Source organism: Podospora pseudocomata, chromosome 5 (genome assembly GCF_035222375.1).
Source record: "Podospora pseudocomata strain CBS 415.72m chromosome 5, whole genome shotgun sequence".
NCBI classification, from domain to species: domain Eukaryota; kingdom Fungi; phylum Ascomycota; class Sordariomycetes; order Sordariales; family Podosporaceae; genus Podospora; species Podospora pseudocomata.
This window is the reverse complement of record NC_085889.1, coordinates 4,394,116-4,415,342: the sequence shown is the minus strand read 5'-3', so window position 1 is coordinate 4,415,342 and position 21,227 is coordinate 4,394,116. Positions and strand designations below refer to the sequence as shown.

General features: G+C 53.6%; 6 protein-coding genes across 6 annotated transcripts; 2 read left to right on the top strand and 4 right to left on the bottom strand.

Annotated features, from left to right (window-relative positions):
* The first annotated feature begins 773 nt into the window (after positions 1–773).
* On the top strand, positions 774–3,499 carry QC762_510990 (uncharacterized protein). Its single transcript, XM_062891495.1, has 2 exons — positions 774–1,306; positions 1,373–3,499. Exons 1-2 carry the CDS (start codon positions 872–874, stop codon positions 3,314–3,316), a joined length of 2,379 nt encoding a protein of 792 aa, XP_062742864.1. The 5' UTR covers positions 774–871; the 3' UTR covers positions 3,317–3,499.
* Positions 3,500–10,401, bottom strand: QC762_511000 (Type I Iterative PKS; the record flags this gene model as incomplete). The annotated part of the gene is made up of 2 exons (XM_062891496.1): positions 3,500–4,407; positions 4,479–10,401. 2 exons carry the CDS (start codon positions 10,399–10,401, stop codon positions 3,500–3,502), a joined length of 6,831 nt encoding a protein of 2,276 aa, XP_062742863.1.
* An 828-nt stretch (positions 10,402–11,229) lies between these two features.
* QC762_511010 (putative NRPS-like protein biosynthetic cluster) lies at positions 11,230–14,668 on the bottom strand (the record flags this gene model as incomplete). The annotated part of the gene is made up of 4 exons (XM_062891497.1): positions 11,230–11,247; positions 11,483–11,779; positions 11,836–13,839; positions 13,901–14,668. 4 exons carry the CDS (start codon positions 14,666–14,668, stop codon positions 11,230–11,232), a joined length of 3,087 nt encoding a protein of 1,028 aa, XP_062742862.1.
* Positions 14,669–15,076: 408 nt separating this feature from the next.
* On the bottom strand, positions 15,077–16,895 carry QC762_511015 (uncharacterized protein; the record flags this gene model as incomplete). The annotated part of the gene is made up of 5 exons (XM_062891498.1): positions 16,428–16,895; positions 16,183–16,357; positions 16,074–16,117; positions 15,828–15,996; positions 15,077–15,743 (listed from the first exon to the last, which is right to left on the bottom strand). Exons 1-5 carry the CDS (start codon positions 16,510–16,512, stop codon positions 15,077–15,079), a joined length of 1,140 nt encoding a protein of 379 aa, XP_062742861.1. The 5' UTR covers positions 16,513–16,895.
* A 14-nt stretch (positions 16,896–16,909) lies between these two features.
* On the top strand, positions 16,910–21,210 carry QC762_511030 (uncharacterized protein). Its single transcript, XM_062891500.1, has 7 exons — positions 16,910–19,468; positions 19,523–19,885; positions 19,954–20,162; positions 20,214–20,538; positions 20,597–20,716; positions 20,774–20,863; positions 20,926–21,210. Exons 1-7 carry the CDS (start codon positions 19,157–19,159, stop codon positions 21,019–21,021), a joined length of 1,515 nt encoding a protein of 504 aa, XP_062742859.1. The 5' UTR covers positions 16,910–19,156; the 3' UTR covers positions 21,022–21,210.
* QC762_511020 (uncharacterized protein) lies at positions 18,234–19,139 on the bottom strand. Its single transcript, XM_062891499.1, has 2 exons — positions 18,467–19,139; positions 18,234–18,396 (listed from the first exon to the last, which is right to left on the bottom strand). The coding sequence occupies exons 1-2, from the start codon at positions 18,902–18,904 to the stop codon at positions 18,325–18,327; spliced, it is 510 nt and encodes a 169-aa protein (XP_062742860.1). The 5' UTR covers positions 18,905–19,139; the 3' UTR covers positions 18,234–18,324.
* Positions 21,211–21,227: the final 17 nt, after the last annotated feature.

The following is a 21,227-nucleotide window of genomic DNA, read 5'->3' as shown; positions in this document are numbered from 1 at the left end:
TGGTTTGACTAGGGTGTTATGCGCAACTGCGAGATAAATGCAAGCCTTTCGAGAACTATATCGTCCAAAGGCAAACAAGTATTACTTAATATAAATAGACAATCATCAATATCGATCGTAAATGATGGTAAGCCCTTGCGGGTATAGCACACCACACTGTTAGATGTGAAGCTCTGTGGGTAGTTACTCTCAACTACGGAAAAAGTAGAATTGGCAACATCGATGTCAAACACGGGAATGAACACCAGAACACCAACATGGTGACATATCATCGCAGAAAACACGGTCAAACAGCACTGCAAGCTGCCAGATCTTGCTTCTTCCTCATGGCTCAACAAAAGTCAAGCGCACAATGAAAAAAAATAAACATCAAAAATTACAGCCCTGTCGACCCCGAAGGGCAAACAATGACGAAAAACTCCTCGATGTGCAATGAAGGCTCTTCGACATACCTCTAGGAATTCATGATCTCCCGGAGGCCAGCCAAGGTAAGTATAAAGAAGAAAAGAGAAAGCAAAAGTGGAAAGAATTGGAGGGGAACCGCCAATATATACTGGTGCTTCGGGTGGTCCGGGCGCCCTTGCAAATTGGACTCAGAATGCAAAAGGGCCGTGCACTGTGTGGGCTATGGCGATAGGATGGTGGGATTGATAGGCTTATGATAACCGATAAGGCAGCTCCGGGTAGCCACGTGACCTCTCAGGCCCCTGTGGATGTTGTGGTTTGCTTTGGCGCAAAAAAAGATCCGCGATTCTCCCGGACCTTCGCCGAAAAATCGCCAGTGGCAGAATCACCCGGAGTGAAGCCGTAAAAGTGCGCCGGGCCAGTTATATTGTGCGATTATCAGACGTCACTGAAGCTTATCATTATCATGTCATCCAACTATCCACCACCGCCCTCCAACAACACCACCGACGCCCAGGTCCCCACCAACGACACGTCCGCACCATCACAACCTGTTGCCCACAACGACTCCGACGACCTCGCGACCCGGCCTCAACCACATCCCCAATATACCGCCGATGCTGCTGCCTCTGCTGTTGCCCATCACAGCTTACAGGCCCTTCAAGATTCCGTCGCAGGGCCCCCACCGCCATCCACCCCCTTAGCCCTCGCACAACCCGCATCTTCTCCAGCCTCACATTATGTTCCGCATCCTGATGGCTTGCCATACCATCCACCGGCCGGGCTCCCACCAGGTCAGCCCCCAGTACCCCAAAGCGGTTCTGCAACCCCTCCAGGCGCCGCCTCGAAAGCTACCCGCTTGCGCCGAGCCTGTGACATGTGTAGTCAGCGCAAGGTTAAGGTTGTACATTCTCTTCGTCCAAGTGTCTCTATGTGCTTCCCGACTGACCAGTTCTCTTCTATCCAGTGCGATGAGACGCAGCCATGCCGCCCATGTCGCGACCTTGGTGTCGACTGCACGTTCAACCGCACCATGAAACGCCGAGGGCCACCAAACAAACACGCTGAAGCTGCCAAAGCCGCAAAGCAGCCCCGCCTCGAGCCGAATCTGAGCCCAGGACCGCACAATGCCGCCGAGACTCTGATATCCATTGCTGGACTCCATGGTGCGCAGCCTGTGTGGTCCGCTGAGCTCATAGCCCCATTTGAGGTGCTGGTCCCTCTTGTGGACGATTTCTTCAGGTATATACACCCGCTAGCGCCTTTCCCCCACGAGCCCACGTTTCGAAACTCTTTCATGAGACGCGAGGACAGGACAAGCCGAGAGTTCCTCGCCCTGCTTGCCAGCATGATTGGGTGTCTAGTGGCCTCGTTCCCACGTGCTGCTCGACTGCATCTCAAACACCATCCTAACGGGCTGGCCATGTTTCCCAAAGCCATCAACTTCATCGAAAGATGTCGTGTCGTCGCAACCGAAGCTCGTGGTTCGGCCTTTCCTTACAAGGATGATATCACCGTCTACGATGCTGCGACTAGCTATTTTCTCGGTCTGGCAGCGGGGTACACCATGCAATGGAAAGTCTGCCGGCGGTTCATGAGCCAAACCATGGACTTTATCCGCGAGATGGGTTATCACAAACCGCGAGAAACGGGGTCGCACATGTTTGGGGTTACCTATCGAGGGCCATCGTTCAACCACGTTGAAGACCAGCTGGGCAAGCGCATCTTTTGGTGCATGTTTGTCGGTGTTAGATCCATGGTACAGATCGGCGCGCCTCATAGTGAAATCATCTTTCCACCACCTACCCCGGCCGAACCATATCCCGAGTTCCCTGCCGAGGTCGACGATCAATACATTCTTCCACATCAAATCCTTGTACAACCGGAAGGCGTCGTGTCCCTAATGACGGGCTTCATCCAGGGCATCAAAATCTACATGACCATGAACGGTCTGGTCAGCATTGAACTGTCTTACGGGATATCCTCGCTGGGCTTTCATGATCAAAGATCGATGCTGGATGACTGTCTGGGGGCTGTCAAGCAGGTCATGGATCACTTACCGCCAGAGCTGACCATCAATCTTGGCCAACATACGAACGACGGGAGCAGCCTATCCGGCATGGATTTGCCGAATGCTGCAACATACTACGACACAGGAAATACTTATGTCTACCTACCACCCGACTATCTTCCCGTCCAGACACAGGCGAGTTCGCAAGATACCGAGACGAGGCGTTTGCAGTACGAGATTCAGAAAGCGAATATATATGCCTCTCAGCTGGCGACGCGTTCCTACTATGTTGAGCGCTACCTCAACCTCCGCGACAATCACCGCGAACAAGCACGAGTCCAAGCTGCCCAAGCCGCACAGGCACAGGCATATGCTGCCGAGAACGCTGTCAATGGTAACGGAACTGATGGCGCTCTTGGGTCAGATGCGGTCTCTAAGTCCGTCGCCGCCGCCGCCCTCCACGCAGCTGCTCAGCAGCAGGATCCCATTGATGCACAGATGTTTGCTGAGCGGGAGCTAATCGTGCAGAATCTGCTGACGGTCCTCACTTCTATCACACAACGTAACATGGAGCCCAACGGAAGCAGTCTCATCAACAAGATTCGCCAAGTCGCATCAACTCTGCTGAACTGCGCCCCGGATCGGAAGGGTCCTGTTGCGCAAAAGGCTGAGGAGCCACTAAGCAAGTTTGTGGATATCTTGATGAGATTGGAGAGGGCTGCGCCGACAATCAACCCGCAACACGCACATAATCTGCATTTTGATCACTTTGGCCAGCTGAGTGGGATGTTACCGCCTCCTTTGTTGGAAGATGAAGAGCAGGAATTGAGGAATTGGGCTGATTTGAAGGAGCAACAGATACGATTCCTCCAGGGTGGTGGATTTGTGAGCATGGTTTGATGGTGTTCGTTGTTGGAAAAGCATCAGCCAGCGTTGCACTTTGTTTTAACGAATGTGAATCGGACAGGAAGTTGGCCTATATCTTGCATCGTTCCACCAAGCTTACATGCCTTCGAAAAGGTTTTATCAAACGCCTCTGGTTCTGGAGAGGTGCCTACTCCCTCCCTCCCTCCCTCCCATTCCTCACAACCTCCCCACCCGTTCCAACAGAAACCTGTACCCCTCCAGCACGTACCCCCACCTCTTGCCATCCGGGTCTCTGTACATGTCAAACAAGTGCGGCTCCCCCTCCCCCAGCGTGAAGCCCACATCCACCCCATGCTCCCTCATTGCCTTGACCGTCTCCTCGGCCTGCTGCCAGGGTATCAGATCGTCCTTTGTCCCGAAAACGATATGCGTAGGGGACTTGTAGTTACCCCTTATAACCTGTGCGTAGGGGCTCGCTTTGATTATTTCCTCTTCTGCTGGCTGCGGCATGGAGGTGTAGCTCTCTGGGTGGGGGGTTCCGGCGGGGGGTAGACCGCGGAATAAGACGGGCAGGGTTTGGGCGTGCCAGTTCATGTGAAGGATTAGACGGCTGCGCGCGTCGGAGGGGGTCATCCACCCTCCTGCTGCTAGGAGATTAGGGGGGATGTTGTAGGAGGTTATTGGGTTTGGTTGGACGCAGTCGAGGAGGTTGAAGGGGGTGGTGGTGTATGGATGGGAGTGGGAGGGGATGTTGGGGGTTTGCCAGAAGGGGGATTGGTAGTTTGTTGGGGAGTAGAATGAGAGGATTGCGGAGGGGGGGTGGGGGGAGGTCCAGGACAGGGACATGGCTAGGAGGCCGCCGGTTGAGTAGCCTATTGCTGCTGTGTGGGTTGGGTTGATGGTTATGGAGGATTTGAGGAGTTTGAGGGTGGGGAGGGAGGTACGGGCCCAGGTGTGGGCGGTGAGGATGTCGGGGAGGGGGCCGGTGAGGAGGGTTGTTTCGGGGCAGAGGCGGTAGTCGACTGAGATTGGGAGAAGGCCGTGTGAGAGAAGGTGGTGGATTTGGCGGGGCCGGATATCTTTACGGGAGAGCATTACGTGGCCGCCGCCGTGGATTATCAGGGCTGGGTAGGGGGGGATGTTAGTGAGGTGGTGGGGAGGGGTGGTAGTGGTGGTGGGTTTGAGAGTGGCGCACCTACAGTCCAGTCTTTTTGGGCGGCGGCTTGTTGTGGGGTTGGGTGGTAGATGTCTGCGCGGAGGGGGAGGTTCTTGTCTGTCACATGGGTGAAGACGAGGGTTTCGACTTCGCCGGTGGTTTCTTGTGGCGTGCTGCGGTAGAAGGCGGGGTTGTCGACTGGTTGCTTGAAGCCGGTGATGACGCGGACGATCTCGGACTCTTTGGTTGTGCCGCCTGTCCAGGAAACGTGTTGGAAGCCGCTTGAGCGCATGGACTTTTCCCAGAACTCGGGGCTGGCGAGGACATAGGGTCTGCCGTCGTCGAAGAGCCACCAGCCTTCGAGGAGGCCAAACACCAGGTCGAACCAGAACATGCGGCTTGTGAACTCGACAAGCGAGACGAAGCCATGGGGTCGGAGAAGCTTGTCGATGTGGGTGAGAGAGCGGCGCAGGTTGGAGGTGGCGTGGATGCAGTTGGTGGAGAGGACAATGTCGAACTGGCCGTGGTACTGAGTCGGGGGCTCCTTTTCGATGTTGATGGTGGCGTATCTCATGCAGTTGTACTTGGCAAACTTGCGCTTCCCTTCAGAGACGAGCGAGGGCGAGATATCGGTGAAAGTGTACTCGACTGGGATGCCACACCGCACAAGCCGGTCGACAACCCATTTGGTGGTTGATCCTGTTCCAGCGCCGAGCTCAATGATTCGGAATACACCATCTGGGCCGGGTGAGGCGCCGCTCAGAGCCTTTTCAAGAAAGCGCGTGAGCAGCTGTGACATGATGACGTACATGGGACTGGTACTGTAGACGTCCTCAAGGATATCGCGGTTCTTCTTGGATCCGAAAAGAACAGTGAGTGGCTCTTTGGCTCCGCTAATCAGCTTCCCCAGCTCTGCGCCGCAGAGGTTCAGCAGCATGTGCTCCTTGGCGTGTTGAGGAAACTCCTGGACAAGTTCGTTGAACAGCTGGCTTGAGCGGACTTTGTCGATGGGCTCGTCGGAGCGGACGTAGGTCTTGCCATTGTAATCTGCGATTTTTCCGTCCCGTAGGACTTCATAAAGGACATCTCGCAGGTGGTGATGTCTGGGGAGGCTGGGCAGGGGTGGAATCTCCTCACCAGTGGGCAAACTGCTGAGATCAATACCAAGATCCGCGAATGCTTCGACTGTGTAAGCAAGGACGAGACGTGCGTTCTTGGGGTAGACGTTTTTGTAAAAGTCGGTCAGATGGTATGCGTCGGCGAGGTCACTGAACTGGTCCTTGATGGATTCAAACGCATCGGGAGCGGCCTGAAACCTGCGGTCTGTGTTTGTGGGAACTGGGCGTGGTGGGATTTTGACTGAGGGATCATGGGGGATGATTCTTGGCTCAAAGCTAGGTGTTGGTGGTGTCGGTGTTGTGGTGATGGTTGAGTTTGTTGTATCTGATGGGGACACATCACGGCCAGTGACCTTGACGAACATGCCGGCGAGGTCTCCAAAGGTGCTCTCCGATGTGAGCTGTGCCAGGTCGACTGACACACCGAATGTCTTTTCAATGTCGCTCATGAGTTCGATGCAGAGCAGAGAATCAAGACCTCGATCTGCCAGGTTCGTGGACCGTTCAAAGTCAGCGGGAGAGCACTCAAGATGGCTGGCTAAAAGGCTGGCGAGCTTTGGAAGCAAATTCTCAGAGTCCCTTGGCCTCCCACGCTCGGGGGCTGTGGGAGCCGCCTGCAAGGACGAAGCACTTGGCTGTGTCTGGCGCTGCTCGCTGGAAGCCGTGGTTTGAACGACTGTGGGAGTGTCTTGCAGTTCCCGACCCAGACGGCCAGCGAGGTATGCGGACAGGGAGGCGAAGGTTTGGAGGTCTTGCAGTTGGTCTTGAGGGATAGAAATACCAAAGACCTGGTCCACCTCGGACACTATCTCTGTGGTTACCAGCGAGTCAATACCAAGATCGGCAAGTGTAACATCTCCCTTGAACTGATCGGCTGGCACATCGGTGACCTTGGTGAGCAGCTCCCGCAACTCCTGCTCGATGCCTGGGCCAGCAGGACGCTTCGGCGGGCCAGGAGTGGCAACAACTGGATGTTGTTGGAGAGTGTCATGTGGACTGACAGGGTCTTGTCTATTGCTAGGTGGCGCCACAAAAGGTGGAGAAGCGGGCCGAGTGATGCCGTTGGTGATGCCATTGGTACCGACAGAAGCCGTGGTCTGTCCTTGATTTGCCCGCGAAAGCGCCTTTGACAGCGACGTGATGCGAACTCGGCTGAAATGCGCCCCAAAGGCGACAAAAACAAGCTTGCCTGACTCCTGCTCAAACACCAACACATCATTGACGCTCTCCCTGTCGGATGTTGCCGTAGATGTGGCGCAAACCTTCCAAGTCTTGTTGGCTGTACCCTCAAAGTCTCGCGAGAGATAGAGTCGGTCCACCTGGGTGCAAACAAATACCTCATTCGCTGGACATGGGCCAAGACAGTTGGCGTAGAGCCCCGGGACTTGAAGGAAGTTGTCGACTGCGACTGGGTTCGACAGAAGTCCTTGTGTGACAGGGGGTTGCTCCGCTGGCAGCTCGACCTGAGCCACCACCGCTCCATTGTGGCCGGCAACTTGACGCACACCCTTGTAAAAGTCATGATACTGCACAACTCTGGAGAAAACCTTGTAGACCAGTGAACCCTGAACAGCCTCGCCGTCAAGCCGAGTGGTTACCTCATCAAAGTCGCGGTGCCTGATGAGCCTTGAGATTCGATCTAGTTCAGATGTTGTGCTGTCGTCTTGGGTGGTGATGATTTTGACACTGCCCACGGCATGGGTGGCTGGCTTTGCGGAAGTGTTGACGCCCCGCGGCTGTGAGTGGAACGAAAAGTCCCATCTGAACCTTTCTCCGTCCGAAGGGGCCAAGACAAGCTTGATAATCTTCTCATCACTCGTGCCCAACGAAGATGTTATCTCAAGGCCCTCCAGCTGCCCAAACGTAAGCGCCGATATCCCTTCTGCTTCAGCAGTCATCTTGGCAGCCTGCAAGACAAGCTCGACATACAACGGAGCTGGACATAACGGTTGCTGGAGGACGGCATGTCCACTAACGAGCGTCCGCCATTCCTGACTGCGTGGATCGATGGTGAAGACGGCGCAACGTTGCGTGGCGTGAGTGACGTCAAATCCCGAGAAGGTGATCAAGACTGGCTCAGGCTCGACCACTGGCGCTGTCTCGGTGATCTGATCTTGCGCCTGCACTGGCTTCGGCTGTTCTACGACAAAGTTGAAGTCCAGCCAATGTCGGACCTTTTCGAACTGATATGGCGGTAGGTTCAACGGCAGATAATCTGCTTGATGAATGCGATGAAATGGCCAAAATTGCACTTGGTTTCCATTCTTCCACAAGTTCGTGACGGTATCAGCCAGGGCGCCAAGGGCATCTTCCCGGCTGAGATTGACGGGGCAGAAGAGATGGTCTCGGCTCTCAGCATCTGACAGTGATCGACGGGCAATGCTCGTAACGGATGAGTTCGAGCCAGCCTCAACCCAGGTGCAAGACCCATATCTGGCCTCTATCCGCTTGATGGCATCTTCAAAGTACACTGGCGTCCTCGTGTGGTCGGCGATCAACTTGGGTGTGGCGGCAGCCCATGTCTCTCGATCTGAGGTCGTCTCGATCCTGATCTTGGGTGTGTTGTATGTCAAAGACGCTGCCAACGCCTCAAGACCGGGGATGATAGGGTCGCAAAAGCGGGAGTGAAATCCGTGAGTAACATTCAGGACCTTGTACTTGACCGCTGTTGACTTCTTGATAACTTCGATCACAGCCTCCACCTCAGTGGAAGAACCCACCAGGACATGGCTCCGAGGTCCATTGTAGCAGGCCACCTCGAGCCCAGAATAGGGCATTGTCTTTCTCACTGATGAGATCAGTCCCATGGTATTGCCATGGTCGGCGTCGAGCGCGATCATGGTGCCCCTCTCCGAACCCCAGTTGTCACGCATCAGGACAGCCCGGCCATGAACAAGTTTGAGTCCGTCCTGGAGCGAAAATACACCAGCCACAGTCAAGGCGACGAGCTGGCCAAAGGAATGACCCACGACGCAGTCGACTTTCAGGCCACATGCGATCCAAGATTGGGCGCAGGCATAATGCAAGGCGAACTGCATGGTCTGTAACTGCACCACGTCATCAATGGGCGTCGAGTCAAAAATAGCCGGGTAGATTCCTCCGTGACCAAGCCCTTTGAGAACCTTGTCACACTGGTCCAGGTATTTGCGTAGCAAGGCTGAGCCGGTGTAGACGCTCTTGCTTAACCCGATGAAGCGACTTGTCTGACCACCGAAGATGAGCACGACCGGCTTTGGAGAAGGGTTTAGACGGCACAGCTGAGAGTCTGGGGTGGAGGCTGCAATGCGTAGTTGATCGTCCAGTTCTGACATGCTTGATACCGCTGTTATGAACATGTTTGGCAGTGATCGGTCCTGGTGGTCGCTGAGGTTGTAGGCCATGTCGGCAAGGACATTGGCACTTGACGAGGCGTTGAAAGAGGAGAGATACTGTCGCAGTTTGGCACAGTTTTCCCCCAGACTCTTTGCGCTGTTTGCGGATACCAGCAGTGGGTGTTTGGAAAGGGCTGCCGACGACTTGTTTCCCGTGACAGGACTTGGTCCGGTTGCTTCCTTGACGACCATGGCGGCAATACTACCCGCCGCCCCATAATTGTTAATACAAGCGATCAGGACGTCGGATTTCCACGGAACCGTCTCTGTCGGAATCCGAAATTGGCTGGTATCGAGCTGTATCTTGGGATTCAACCGGGAATAGCTTGCCTGTCGGACAATGGCTCTCTTCTGCATCATGAGGAGGACCTTGATCAGGCCGGCAACTCCGGATGCCCCCTCTGTGTGGCCGATATTGCCCTTGACCGAAGCAAAGTACAGAGGCCCTGTCCGTGTCTGGCTTTGAAAGACTTCCTTGATGCCCTGGAATTCCTGGGGATCACCGATAGGCGTGCCTGTTCCATGTGCCTCGAGGTAGGAAACATCATCAGGGCTCACTCCGGCCATCTTGAGCACCCTATGATAGAGCGCTGCCTGTGAGGGGCTGTAGGGCACTGTGATAGGCACGACATTGCTGCTTTGCTTGACAGAAGTGGACAGAATTGTGCCAAGAATGGTGTCTCCGTCCGCCAAGGCTTTTGGCAGACTCTTGAGGACGACTAGGCCAACACCTTCCCCGCGGCAATAGCCGTCCGCCCCGGCATCGAAGGACTTGGTGGCACCCGTCTGGCTGAGGAAGGACGCAGCGGCGAGGTTTTGGTAGAAATGCGGGCTTGTAAAAATGGAGACACCACCAGCAATGGCACTCGTGCAGTCGCCGTGAATGATGGCTTTGCAGGCGGCATCGATGGCAACAGCCGATGACGAGCATGCGGTATCGAACGTGACCGACGGGCCAGAGAAGCCAAAGAAGTGGCTGATCTTTCCCGTCAGGAATGCCCGCAGAGTACCAAGGGTAGAAAAGGCGTTGGGTGGATGGCTGGCAACGTTGTCGTTGTAGTCCGAGGCGCACACCCCCACAAAACAGCCGACCTCGGTGTCCTTCTCTCGTGGGCCAAAGTAGCCAGACGACTCCAAGGCTTGGTAAGCGACTTCGAGAAGAAGTCTCTGTTGTGGGTCCATTGATGCTGCCTCTCGGCTTGACTTTTTGAAGAACCGGTTGTCGAAATGTTCGATGTCGCTGAGGAAGTTGCCCAGGAAAACAGACTTTTCTGTGCTGCGTCTGTGGTCTCTGGTGGGAAAGCGTCCGGTCGGCGCCTCGGTAACCATGGACAAGCCAGAATCTAGTAGCTTCCAGTATTCCTCCACTGACTCTGCCCCTGGAAACTTGCAGCCCATACCGATGACGGCAATCGCATTGGCCGGTGCATCTTCGATATCGTTGGTGGCGCTGTAAACTGATGTTGCGGCCATGTCTGTGGTTGGTGGCGTTGAGCCAAGGTTCCGATGTGAGGTGGATGTGTAGGTCTTGTCAGCCAATTTGCTGAGTGACTCCTCGTGTTGAATGGAGGTTTTAGTTGCTGCGATCAAGTTGAGCACCAGAAGCTTACTATTCCTTAAGATATCAACCGCTATCAAGACAGCAACTCAACGTTCCCATAAGGACAAGAACAGCCTGGATCGACCTTGACCTCAGGGGTGTCAACTCGGGTCCGTGCTTGAAGGGATGTCACCACGCAGTCTTGACACGTATCTTCGGGGGAGCTTAGTCCAGCGCAAATAAGGCAGTGTGACCGATAACCACTAGTATGCAAACATGGTTTCTCGCAAGAAATGCTATATTCGAATAACAAGCTCTATGTCGAGTTTGGTCAGCTGCTATCAAGAAACTTTTCATTACTGAGGAAGTTGAATACCGTTGTTGGATTGTAGGGTTAGAGTTTCTCCTCAAAGCGGTAATCCCAGTGCAGGTCACCTCGCTCATCAGACCCAGCTCGGGTCCCAGCAGCCTCTACAGGCACAAAGTAGCATTCTATCAAAGACCTGTAAGATGATTCAAGGTAATTGCCGCAAGATATCCTATCATTTCGCCGGTATGTAGGTAGGAACCTAAGATAGCATCCATGATGGCGGCGTTCTCGTATCTGTCGGCTACCCAAAAGGCGCCTATCGCTCACGAGGCACCCAGTGACGAAGGCTATCATGGGCCTGGTCCACTAAATCATGATTTAGGTATCAAAGACCTCGGACCTCGGGCCGTCTACCAGTTGTGTAGGTAACCAAGCTGTTGTCATTCAAGAATTACGTAACAGCAACCCACTTTAGGTAGCTTACACACTTGCTATCGGATTGCCTCGCTTGATACGTACATGATCCCACGTCACATTTCATAGCAATGCTTTGGTGTGAGTTTCTGGAGCAAATAATCCCCGTATGTACCCTATCATCAACCCAGCACACCGCTATGCTTCCAGTACTTGATATACAACCGCACCTGGTCAGTCTCAACTGGCCCTAATCCTCTCAATGTAGGTGAAGCCTTCCGAGCCAAGACGGTGTCTAAGATTATCCCTCCGCACGACATCTTGCGAAACTCATTCTCCAGAAAACGCGACAGTTTCTTCGCAGGGTTACCCTTATCTGGCGCTGACATGACAGCTTCCACCCATTCCTCAAACGACACCAGTTGTGTAGAAGCGAACCCCAACTCACTGGACAAGAGGGTGATCATTTCATGCCAGCTTTGCCGTACTGGGTTCTCCAAGTGGTAGACAAGCTCCGGTGGCTGATCGTTGAGCAAAATATCGACTACCGCGGCTGCAGTAGCATCGACTGGCAGCCAAGAAAGAGTCTGAGCATCTCGTTAGCAAGGCCACTTTCACCAAGGCACGTTCCATTTCTACTCACCCCTTGAAGATCTGGAATGAGGCGGATTTTGCACGACGAGGCGACAAGCGCAACAAAATGTTCATCCACGTTCCAATATCCACTCCGAGAGCCGGCGATTTGGCCCACACGCGCAAAAGCTATCTGGATCTGGGGGTAATCGCGCGCTGCTCGCTCGACTATCTTCTCACATACCAACTTCGCTTCTGCGTACCCCAGTTCAAGAGCGCAGTTTTGGCCACTGACAGCCTCTTCTGGCACAAGACGCTCTCCGTGAAGAGAGGGATAATTCCCGACTGTGGATATGGATGAAATGAATAGAAATCGAGGTCTCTTCGATGGCTGGAGTCGGTGAGACTCGGAAGTTAGCTGTATCAAGTTCTGCAGAGCTCGAAAGGCGGAACCAAAAGACTGGAGGGACATGTTGAAGTTCATTGGCCAGGCAGCGTGCACCACATGTGTGGCTTTGGATGCGATTTGCTGGTACACGCCACTGTCCAGGTCAAGAAAGGGCGCCCCCACGTCTGCCCCGTAGATCTGTATTTTTGACCACTCTGAGTCGGACAGCTCGATGTTTCGGGCTTTCAAGGCATTCTTCTGCCTTTCCTGCGCTGGTTCGGCTGAGGGTCTGATGAGAGCGATAACCCCGGCCACTGTCGGGACTTTGACAAGTTGTGCCAGAATAAACGACCCAAGACTTCCAGTGCTGCCGGTCATGACCACGACTGCCCGTTGCGCAATGGTTTCTGAAGTCACGTTGGAGTACCTGTCCGCAATTTGCTCCAGGTGACCCAAGCTCGACAGTCCATTCTGAAATGTGTTTTGCGTTAAAATGGCCTCAGCAAGCCGACTGACAGAAGGATTGCGATAGACAACATCGTCAGCCACGCTCCTAACATCCACCTCCCGATTTCTACCTTCTTGTGCGGCCGCTCTCAGCGAAGCAACCAACAGTCTCCGCAACCTCGTAGCCTGCAAGCTATCCATCCCAAGCTCGAAAAAGTCATCCTCATCCGACCAATACCCCCCCCTAAACGCCATCACCGCTTTGACAAAACCCCTGACGCTTTCCCGCGGCGAAGAAAGATCAAACGCCGGCGCACTGGCCATAGCATCAATACACCTATACACGCCCGCAATCTCCCTCTCAAAAACCCGATTCACCTCCCTCCTCAACACAGTCCCCTTATCCGACCTCGGCAGAGCCCCAGAACCAACAAACAAAATCGCCGCCGGGGAAGAAACCCTCGCATGGGCATCCATCTGCCTCCCTGCCTCCTCCACCAGAGGCCATATCTCCTCCCTCAGCTCATCCCCGTCATCCACCTCCCTCGTTGTCGTCTCAACAATAACCCCAATCTCGAACTGCGCATCCCCAAACGCAACGGCAGTCTTGACTTTGTCATGCTGTTGGAGAATAGTCTCCAGCATCGTCGGGCGGACCTTCTCCCCGGTAGCAAGACAAATCAGATCGTCTGTTCGTCCCGCGATACGAAACTCCCCAGGGAAACCCTCCCGAGCGAGGAGCAAGTCTTGTAGTTCGAAGCGTTCTGTCCAGCCAAATGGCCGCATGCTGAGTTTATACGCCCGACCGGAAAATTCACCATCTGTTGTCGTTGGCATCAGCTCCACCTCCATTGCGTGGTCAATATCCCTTCTCAGCCGAATAAACCGCCAGTCATGTCCAGCAGGCGGGACAAAAAACGGGGTTAGGGGTCCTGTCTCGGTCGCGCCGTAGTGGTTGATGAGTCTTACACCTGCTGCATCAAGACGTTGGCCAATAGAAGGCTTCGGGAGGCCGCCTCCAAAGGCGACAAAATCGAGTTGTTGGAGGGCGGTCACTCCTTTGTTGTCTGGGAGGGAGGCGATGTCTTCGAGAAGTGAAGGGACAGTCAGCAGGGCTTTGGAGCTGGAGGCTTGGAGGAGCTGGACGATGGAGGAGCCGGTGGGGAGTTCAGAGGAGGGGGGGATGCAGAAGGTTTTGCCGATGCCGAGGGAGAGGCACATTGGTACTAGGCCGAAGCCCTATGATGGTGGTTAGGTAACTGCGCGGCTGTGTTGTGAACCTGAAGGGGGAGGCGCTTACGTGAAAGAAGGGCGATGACGAGACGGTTAGACCTTGGCGTTGTTCTGCCGTTTCAAACTCGTGACATTGAGAGAAAGCGAGGAAGTGGGCGTGGGTGCAGTAGATTGGTTTTGGGAGTCCAGATGTGCCGGATGAGTGCAGAATTAGCGCTGGATTGGTGGTCTGCACCGACACATTGGTCTCCAGAGGGGAGTCCAGGTCGTTCAGGAAAGTTTGGTACCCGGCGGCGGTAAAGACCTGAAGGCCTTTGTTTTGGGGTTCACCGTTCTGGAGCTTGGTATCGACCGCCGGGGCTGGCTCGTCTAGCATCGAACGGAGACGCTGTGAGGCAATGACTGTTGTGGCTCCAGTGCGCCCGATGAGATGGTGAATTGCGGTCGCGCTGAGCCTTGTTGAGAGCAGAACCGCCGGTATGCCCAATCTCATAAGAGCCAGGATGTAGACGGCCAGACCGAGATCGCTCTCCATCAGTAGGACTATCGGTCCTTGTGATCCATCAGCATCACCTTGCCCCCGCCGAGTACGTAGTTGAAGATGAGACAAATGTGCTTCCAGCCATTGGTAGCAGTTCGTAATAGCCCACTTCAGGGTGGTATAAGTCACACGGTTCAAAGAGTGCCCATCAAGACCTGGTTTCTTTTCAGCTTGAATACAAAACAAGTAGTCGGGATTCTTTTCGGCGTGGAACTCGACAATGTCGGAGAGAGAACGTATGGCATCTTGTCGGTCAGCCTCAAGAGTCACCCTCGGAGGAATGAAAGCACGCATCGGAACGGCCTCTTTTGGAGTGTCTTGTGGCCTTGGTCTCAGTGAGGAGTGGTTTTGCAGTCAAGATTAGACTTTAAGTGACATTGCAAAATATTCTGTCTCGTTCAAGAGTGAGACCCGAGTCGCGCGTGCCAACAACTCGGGTCTGCTAACAGAAAACAGTGGTAATTGTGAGCAACCTTGTTAACGTCATTCAACTCGGTCAATGTTAACTCCAGAACAAAGATATTACATGATAGAGCAGTAGGCTACTACATGATTCGTATTTGACCAAACATTCCATATATGCTAAGAGACAGGCCCGTCGATGTACATTAAAATGAAGACCACGACCACTTCGGTCCATGCATAGAAAATACCCCTGAATATGCCCCTGACTGGCCAAGTCAACAATGTGGAGCACAGCCATCAATCTTTGAGCAGACGGATTACTACGTCTGCATTGAGGTTTAACAGATTGCCAATAACCTGCTGTGCGAGCTGCGAGTCAGCTTGCCTCAGGAGAACAGTGACACTTCCAGGTGCTTCAGCCTGTCCTCGGTAGTCTTGTTGGGGTGGCTGCTGCGTTGCTGGAGCAGAACTCTGAGGGTTCTCGTTTTGGGAAATTTGAGGAGCAACTTGAATCTCCCGGCCACCCATCAAGTGACCCATGTCCTGGCCACTCTCAAACGCCAGGCTCAGGTTTTCCGGCGAGAGGTGCTGATCGGGAGTTTGTCCCGAGGAGCTTGATTCAGTCGAGAACCAAAGCCACGGATGGGAGTCTGCATCCAGCGGTCGCACCTGCGTCAACATTGTTGCCGGGCTGGCCATTTCCCAGTTGGAAAAGATGGACGCATCTGCCAAGGTTTCCGACAGTGTGGGTGTTGGTGGGGCCGGGGCGGCGTCGACTTCCATCATCATGTGTTGGTCCTCGTTGAAGTTGGCTAATTCGGCATCATCGGAGCTCAAGTCGGATTCTTCGCCGCCCGAACTGTTGTCGTCTGCGTTGTCGTCCGAGAGATATTGCGTTGAAGTGGAAGGGTCGTCATTCGATGGGGCCCTGGACCGACGTTTCCGTCGATTTAAGGCGACGCTACTGCACCCAAGGATCTATTAGCGCCAACTGGGAACCGGGGGGGGGGGATGGGGGCGGCCGGTGGTCTTGTTGGTTCGTGCTTACCGATTTCTGATATCATGGGTTGAGCGATCTGGCAGCTCCAACAGTCCAATCTGCTTCCAGTTGTTGCCATATTTTGCAACTGCTTTCTGTAGTATTCTATCCTCTTCAGGGGTCCAGGCATCATGTCTGTGGTCCGGCCCGAGCACGTGTTGCCATCTTTTGGCGCATTCTGCCCGTAGGATGCAATCATCTCTCGTCAGATATTTCGGAACCAACAGCTTGACAGATAGGTATGGAACGACTTACGGTCGGCGTTCCGCGTTTGCATCATCTTGGACACTGCTGACCATCTGCTCCCAGTTAATGACAAGTCAGGTGACAAGATACATGTTAGTGTATCAAGGGGCACACTGACTTTAATCCAGCCTGCGCCACAGCCTGTCGTAGCTTCCTATCCTCGTCGGGGGTCCACGCTCCTCTCTTGATATCGACTCGTACCTTGTGCCATCGCTTACGGCAATCCTTGTTCGTCCTGTCAGGCAGCAAAGCTGCCACCTCATTCCAGTTTTTGACAGCGCCGTGTGTATCGACTTTTGCCCACCAAGTCAGCGAGATTCACACAAATACTTCACCGAGGCTTGTGGTGGAAGGGGTTGGTACTTTGCACCTTGGCCCAATCTCTGAGAATGTCGTCTTCGTCCTTCGTCCACCACCTTCGTTCCCGCCTAGAAACCTGGCCCGACATGGGATTGATGTGTCAAGGGTTGAACCTCGATATGCCCGTCGATGTTTGAAACGAACAGGAATTGTCCAGCGCTGTCCAGTCTACAAAAGAGAGAGAAGAAAGATGAAGACAATGTTATAGCGATGATACCCCTCCGTCGCTGCAGACATCTGTAAGGTCTCGGTGGCCGGCTAGAATCTTTAACGCTTGTCACCCCCCAATGGGGCGTGTGCAGCGACTTGGGGATCTGGGTGCGACGTCACCTGCTTCGTAGGATCTATTCCGAGACCGTCGTCTCTTTGCACAATGCAAGAGCTCTACCTCGACAGTGCGGGGTTAGATATTGGACATCAGGTTTCAGAATGGGAAGCGGGGAGGCAAGCCGTCACCTGATCCTCTCATCGGCACCTCTCAACGGCCTTTCTCGAAGAGCCGCAAGTTCCCCTCACTCGACATCTGTCTTCCGGTCATGATCCCCTGCTCTGGTCCTGGTCTTTCCAATACTCCCTTGGCCACCTTACTCACCAAACAGCATCGGCGGCATGCCTATTGCTGACTTGGCGCGGCTGATAAGACAAACCGATTGGCCATCGTTTGCTGCAGAGCTTACACGCTTGCACCTTGCAGCATGGGTGCAATATCATGGCCACTATCTGGGATCGGGGTTGGTCCCGTAATCAACCTCGATTATTCCTTTTCTGAGCCTCGTGTCCCAACCTTTCCACACGGGATTCCCCTGACTTTCGCCGAGGACCCGAGTTGCTGGCATCTCGACGGAACCGACTCACACCCAGGTGTGCATGCAGTCTCAGTTGGGGGGCTGAAGCGAGGCCGCCACGTATGGATTTTCATCGTGTTTCTCGTAAATGTAGCCATTCACAGTCAGCGTGGCCCATCATTTACCCTACAACCCCCACGCTGGCCTCAACACTCTGATCACATCATCTCTCAAAAGTAGTAGCAATTCTTTGGTTCGGGTGTTGAACTGACTTTTTCAGCATTCGGTTCTCCCACTGCTGTCCCCCTTCTACGGACCGTACCTTATGTATACCTACCTATGATTCCAACTCTCCATCATCACGGGCGCCCAGCGTCAACCGCTACATCGCTAGAGGGTGTGTTGAGACACGAAGCACTCTCCGGACATAACTGTATTACCGGCATCAGCGCCACCAGTTCCCCGCCTCTTTTGTGTAACCCACAACGCAGCAGGTTGAATCCTTCAGCGTCCTCAACCATGGAACGGCCCTCTCTTCCGACTTCCGGCCGCGTCAACAATATACGGCAATCCGTGAAAGAGGCTAGATGGGGGTCATTTCTACACGAGTGTTTTCAGTCTGCTTTTCAAGGGAACCTGGCTCCAATGCAGACTCGGACTCCATGTTGAGCTTGATTGCTGTTTGCTTATCTCTTCGGACTGGACGTTGGTTTCATGGAAATGATCTACCCCACAGTGTAACTCAGCAGAAGACAGCTTGTCGGGATCGACCCGTCACACAGTGTGCTTTCTTACTTACGTCTGCTGTGAGACACAACCGATGCTCTGTCTCGCCCACCTATAGACAGCAGCCCTATAGACACAGTGAGTGCATGTTGGGCAACACAACAGCTCCGGAACAGTCTTTCCGGTGCCGTTTCTGCCAAGATTATGTGTAGGGCTGGCGTCCTGGAACTTCAGTCCTCAACGGCGCAAAATTAGCCCGCTATCTAAACCCCTGAGCCGTGTGGCAAGATTCGCAACTATGGTTTTTGTTCCAATGAATTATAACGAAAGTAGCAGTAAAGTAACTCGGCACATATCCAATGGCTAAATGCGCTGTTACCACTTTGGCATCATCCCACAACCCCTTCGCTCACCATGCGTCTCATAGTCGCAATGGTCGCGTTAACAGCCAGCTGAGTGGTCTATCCGCCAATGTATGTTAGCAAACCTGCACCCTCTGATCACAGACAACCCGTCCAGGAAGGCACTCACCGCCCAATCAGCCTCCCTCTGTTTCGCTGCCTCTTCACTGCCCGCTTCCAACTCGGGATGTCGCCACTCAAAAATATAAGTGTAGTTCAAATCCTGAGCTTCAACACCAGGACCCTGGCTCACAGCGTTGATGATTGCGCTTCCGTCTGCGCCCACAAAGTCAACACGGCATGGTTCGAAAAAGTGGCATGTTTCGACGGCGTTCTCGGCGCCGGCGGGGTGGCCGCCGGGAGCAAATGTTATGCGTCGCTTGAGGGAGACGACTGTTTCTCCTTCTTTGGACTCGGAAAGGATCTCGGTCTTGGTGATTGCTGGCACGAAATGTTCTGCGTGTCGGACTTTGCGCTTGATGCACTCCCAGATTTGAGACTGGGTGAGGACTGGGGAGGCGCCGGGGGGGTTTATTGGGGCGGTGTAGGAGAGGTTGAAGGTTGCCATTTTCGCTTCAGTATTGCCTCGATATTGATAACACCATGGATGGCGTGGGTAGGCTGATGTTGAAGAGCATTGTTGTAAGCTGTTGTGGTGAGAACCCGAGTTGGTTGAGGGAGGACCCGAGTAATGATGAGGGGCTATTCCATCATGATGGGGGTATAAGCCAGCAATGAGCTGTCGGAGCGGAGCAGAGTCTCTACTAATCTGCACACATGCAGCGAATTTGCGTTGTCCCTACCTACCAAAACGTTCATCATGGATGTCTTAAAGGGTTTTACTGATCGAACCGCGAACCTGAGCAGTATCCTCCTTGCCGTTGGTGCGGGTGCTGTCATCCTCCGGTTACTGCACACCTATTCCAGGCTCAGTCACATACCCGGCCCGGCATCCGCCGCATTCACCGACTTTGTCCGCCGATCATGGGTTGCGGCGGGAGATGTCCATCAGAAGCATACTGATCTGCATCGTCGCTATGGCACCGTCGTCCGGGTTGGTCCCAATGCCGTGCTCATCTCTCAGCCGGATGCCGTTGATAAGATTTATGGTTTCAAGGCCAAGTTCCTGAAGGTACGGTCTTGTCTACCGCTTCAACGGCTCTAATTCTCATCCGGCATATCCCAGTCCGAGTTCTACGACTCGATATTACCCCGTATGAAAGGCGCCAAGATTCCCGATGTCTTTGCGACCCGCGACGAGGACCTTCACAGGCGCATGAGAAGACCAGTTGCTAACCTCTACTCCATCGCAAACCTGACGAGGTTTGAACCGCTGGTCGTCTCCACCATCGAGTATTTCTTTTCCAGGCTCGATGAGTTGTTTACTGACAAGGGGCGGGAGTTTAATCTCTCAGACTGGCTGCAACTCTTCACGTTTGACATCATGGGCGAGGTTACCTTTTCAAGACGATTGGGGTTCCTTGAAAAGGGTGGTGATATCGAGGGTGTCATTGAGAATAACTGGAAATATTTCCGAGATGTGGCCGCGGTGAGTTCATATTTACCCTATGACAGTGAGATCGTACTTGTCTCTACGAGCACTAACGACGATACAAGAACACTCAGACACCATGGCTGGACAAGTTCTGGAAGGACAACCCGCTCATTCCAGTCTCTGCCAAGAGGAATCCTCTCGCCGAGTTCGGCGCGGCACGAATCCAGGAGCGGCTTGCGTTGACAGAGGAAGAGCGTGAAAACATCAACCAGAAGGACTACCTCTCCGCTTTCATCCGTGAGGCTGCGAAAAATCCTACTCTTCCTGAACTGTGAGTACTTGCATTAAAGTCAGCCAGATATCCAAAACTTACGACCATAAGTGCCCTCCCCACGTGGACAAACTCCAACATCCAAGCAGGCGGTGACACCACCAGCATCATGGCAAGCGTGGTGCTGTATCATCTTCTCAAGAACCCCAAAACGCTGGCTACCTTGCAAAAGGAGATTGACAGTGCCGCACAGGAAGGACGTATCTCCAAGTTGGTGACATGGAAAGAGTCACAACGGTTGCCATATCTCGATGCTTGCGTGAAAGAGGCGTCGCGCTTACATCCGCCGATTGGGTTTCCCTTGGAGCGTATTGTGCCTCAAAGCGGTTTGGAGGTTGATGGGTACTTTATTCCACCAGGAACGAGAGTCTCTATGGTAAGGCTGTCTCAGCGAGCATATGATTACACCTTGTTAACCCTGTACTACCCACAAGAATCCATGGGCAGTCCACCGAGAAGTAGGCCTCTACGGAGATGACCCTGACGTCTGGCGACCCGAGCGTTGGATGTGCGGTGAGGATAAAAAGAGGACTATGTATAACTCGCTGTTGACAGTGCGTTCCTTCCCTCATCCACTCTGTAATGCGATTATTTGAGATTAACTCCGTCAGTTCGGAGCCGGTCACCGCGTGTGTTTGGGCAAGAATCTTTCATACTTTGAGGTGTACAAGATCATCCCCTCGTTGTTGCAACGATACGAGGTAAGTGAACATGACATTCTTACACTTTCTGCGAGCTCTATGCTGAGTCTACATACACACAGTTTGAGCTACTGAACCCCGAGCGAGAGTGGACGCTGGAGACAAAGTGGTTCACGATGCCTTCGGGATTCCATGTTCGTATTAAGTCTCGGAGATGAGGTTGGGTGAAAGATAAGGCGTAGCTCAGGGATCCGAATGTAATGGAATCTGAGGTTGACTACTGCCGCGACTAAATGTTTGACTCCGAGAAGGTTCATGACAGTGATGGGTACATATGAGAGAGTCTTGGGATAGAGACTATGACTTAGGTACTTTACATAGCACGTTCCTGACTATCACTCACAGCGATTCTACGCTGCTTGAA